We start from the raw sequence: 3,050 nt of genomic DNA, 5'->3' as shown, positions 1-3,050 counted from the left end.
TTCAGTGGAGCTTCATATTTTACCAAAATGGAGGCTGCAAAGCTTCTAAAAAATATTTATTGAAAATTTACACAGAGAAACACAAAGCAAAGGTTTAAAAAAAATCATATACTAATCATCTTCTTCTTCTGATGGAGGCTGATCTGCTGCAGCAGCAGCACGCTTCTCCATCTTTGCAATAAGCTCTGGAGGAAAAAGACATTATATTTAAGTACATAAATGTATTAATAACCTGTCCTCCTTGGACTTTCTGGCAGATCGTTCTTACCTTTTGCAGGGTTAAAGACTCCGTTGGTTTGAGTGTTGCAGACGTAGCACCGTTTGGATTTGCGGTAGTGCTGCAGGGCGCAGGTTTCACAGAAATAGTGCTTACACCTGGAACACAGCTGATTGGTTAGCAAAACACAAAATCACTGAGTCACAGGAAACGCTTGAAGGTACGACTCACTTTGTGATGATGGGACTCTTAAAAGAATCGCGGCAGATGAAGCACTTAAAGGGCAAATCCTCATCGTCGCTGCTCACCTCATAATTCTCATCATCTAGAGTGAAATAAACGAGTTAAAAGATGCTGAAAAGTGCAGAAATGACTGAAAATAAATTACTCACCATTTCCTCCGTATGTGCCCTCATCCAGCTCCCTCTCAATCTGCCAGCCATGTTTGTAGTCTGATCTATCGTGAAGGAACTTGCAGCTGTCTTTAAAAGAACATGCAAATTATTAAAACAAATGGATTCTTAAAATGACACTACAAAGTTTTACATTGTTTATATTGTTACACAAACCTCCAAAACCACAGAATCCAGTCTCCTTGTAGTCCTTGCAGATATCTGGCTGGTAGTCCCACCGGACTGTGGCTCTCAGGTGTTCAGGGGCGCGGATCGGCCCTTTCCTGTTGTAAACATCACATTTAATTACAACTTCAGTTTCCTCATCCTGTTTATGATCAATTTAATTTCCTGTGCTTAAATAATAAAATAATAGCTGTTATTCTCGTACATTTCTAAACCTTAAAAAGTACTTTAACCCAAAGGGAAATTAAATAATTCAAATAAACGTTTTGACTCCTCACCTGACCATGCCAGAAGAGGCGTTCCCCATGGTGGTGTCTTTAGGCTTGATGAATTTCTGGTAGTTGTTGATGCCACGGTATATTTTATCATCTTCTTTACCTGTAAGCTCCTGTTTAAATTGGAATAAGAAATGCCTATAAATATTGATTATTAGTTCTCAAGCATGTAACAAGTTATTTTTTTTACCTCTTGGATTTTCTGACTCCTCTCAAAAATCGCCTGGGCATCTTTGTCTCTCTCTGTGTCCAGCTCATATGTAGCAGTTGCACCCATGTCCTCTGGTCCCTCCGGTTTCTGTATTTAAACATAAAAATAGCAGATAGAAAGAGGTTTTACATCTTCAAAACACTTTGATAAATGTTTTTACTAGTAGTATCAAAGTTTTATCTCACCGCTGACCGTGTAGACTTGTAAGAAACTGTGATCTTGTCGTCCTTGCCTTCGTCGCTGTCACTGGAAGATAAAGCATCTCTCTCTACCTTTTTCGTCTGGAAAAATGAGATAAAAATCACAATTTACTTCAAATCCTCAACAGAATATGCATTTTTGCATCTTTACCGTACCTTCTGAATCATGGGGTTGACCCGAGCATCTTTCTTTTCTCTTCTGACCACGGCGCTCTGGTCCTCATCACTATTACTGTCTAAAAGAGAGACAAATATGAGCCGAAATATTTACTTAAAGCTAACAAAAAGCAGTATAGTCATTAAAAAAGCTTCCGGTTTGCAAGTGTATCACCGAAGAGAAGCTTGAATAGCTAAAATGTGACCAAGAGGTCAAAATTCCGAACAACCTGGAATGCAGCACAAACACCTAGCTAAAACACAATTTACCAAAAACATTTAAATATAGGGATTAGATATAAAGGCTCATATTATACATTGTAATGACTTCTATTTGCAGAAAGCACATAAATATACACAAGGTCTGTTTTGTTTAGATTTTTCAAACCGGCGTTAAAAGCAACAAAATACCCTAAAGTCACAATTTCAAAACTAATTAAATGCTGTCGGATTTGAACTAATTACCTTTATCACTGCCACTCGCTTTTCTTTTCCGTCCGGAGAATTTCTTAGTTGATTTTTTAAACAGAAACCTACAAGAAGGCGCTTTGGCCTCCTCAGACTCCGCCATCTTGCCAGCTCTGTTACTGTCCTATGTGGTCACAGCGCCCTCTACTGGTTTGGAGAGCACACGACTGGTTTGTCTCCTGGCCAAAGGGAGGGTTGCATAGCGTCACAGTTTAGCCAAATCTTTTTATTAAAAAGATGAAAAAAATGTTCTTGTTCAAAAAATTTTTAGGTGTTTCAAAAAAAAAAAAAAAATCCAACCAAAAGCTGTTTTAAAATTACTGTTTGACTTTTTGATTGAACGTGTATAGTCGGAAAGATCTCAACTTTATAGGTTTGTGTGCTGAGAAAATAAAATGTTATTGAGCACAGTAATTGGGCACAGTTTTTGCTTATATTTTAATTTAATAAAAAAGTAATTATTTTATGTTTTGTACAAACTTGCAGGAAATTGCTACTACTATTGATATCCATTATACATTTTGTACATTATCTCCCCAAAATATGTGAAGATGGCCATTGTTTAAAGTTTGTCTGTAATAATTAAATTTATAATAGGCTTTTAAAACCGTTTCCATGTGTGACTTAAAGAGAGGAGGGTGAAGTACCCCAAAATTTAACTAAAGTAAGAGCAGCACTATTTTAACATATTTTTGCTGAAGTAAAAGAATAAAGAAAAAAAAGTAGCTGTACAAAACATTACTCAAATAAGAGGAAAAAAGTATTTGGCAAAAAGTCAACTCAAGTACTGAGTAACTGATCAAATTGTCAATAATTTAAAATTTAAGAATTATATCGTCAGATGGACCAAAACATAAGGTTAAGAAGAAATGTTAGTACTTTCAAATCAGTTTATTTTAATATAAAACTTATAAAACTCTGTGTCTGCTGAATTTTGGGTTAAAA

At 36.1% G+C, this 3,050-nt stretch overlaps 1 protein-coding gene across 1 annotated transcript; it reads right to left on the bottom strand.

Annotated features, from left to right (window-relative positions):
• Window positions 1-39: 39 nt before the first annotated feature.
• On the bottom strand, window positions 40-2,261 carry rnf113a (ring finger protein 113A). Its single transcript, XM_008416300.3, has 10 exons — window positions 2,103-2,261; window positions 1,638-1,717; window positions 1,467-1,562; window positions 1,261-1,368; window positions 1,074-1,183; window positions 787-893; window positions 610-699; window positions 449-542; window positions 269-375; window positions 40-185 (listed from the first exon to the last, which is right to left on the bottom strand). Exons 1-10 carry the CDS (start codon window positions 2,206-2,208, stop codon window positions 112-114), a joined length of 972 nt encoding a protein of 323 aa, XP_008414522.2. The 5' UTR covers window positions 2,209-2,261; the 3' UTR covers window positions 40-111.
• Between the last annotated feature and the right edge of the window lie 789 nt (window positions 2,262-3,050).

This window comes from Poecilia reticulata, chromosome 8, assembly GCF_904066995.2.
Source record: "Poecilia reticulata chromosome 8, P_reticulata-male-v2, whole genome shotgun sequence".
Lineage (NCBI taxonomy): Eukaryota > Metazoa > Chordata > Actinopteri > Cyprinodontiformes > Poeciliidae > Poecilia > Poecilia reticulata.
Note: the sequence above shows the minus strand (reverse complement) of the source record. Positions and strands in the feature narration are given on the sequence as shown.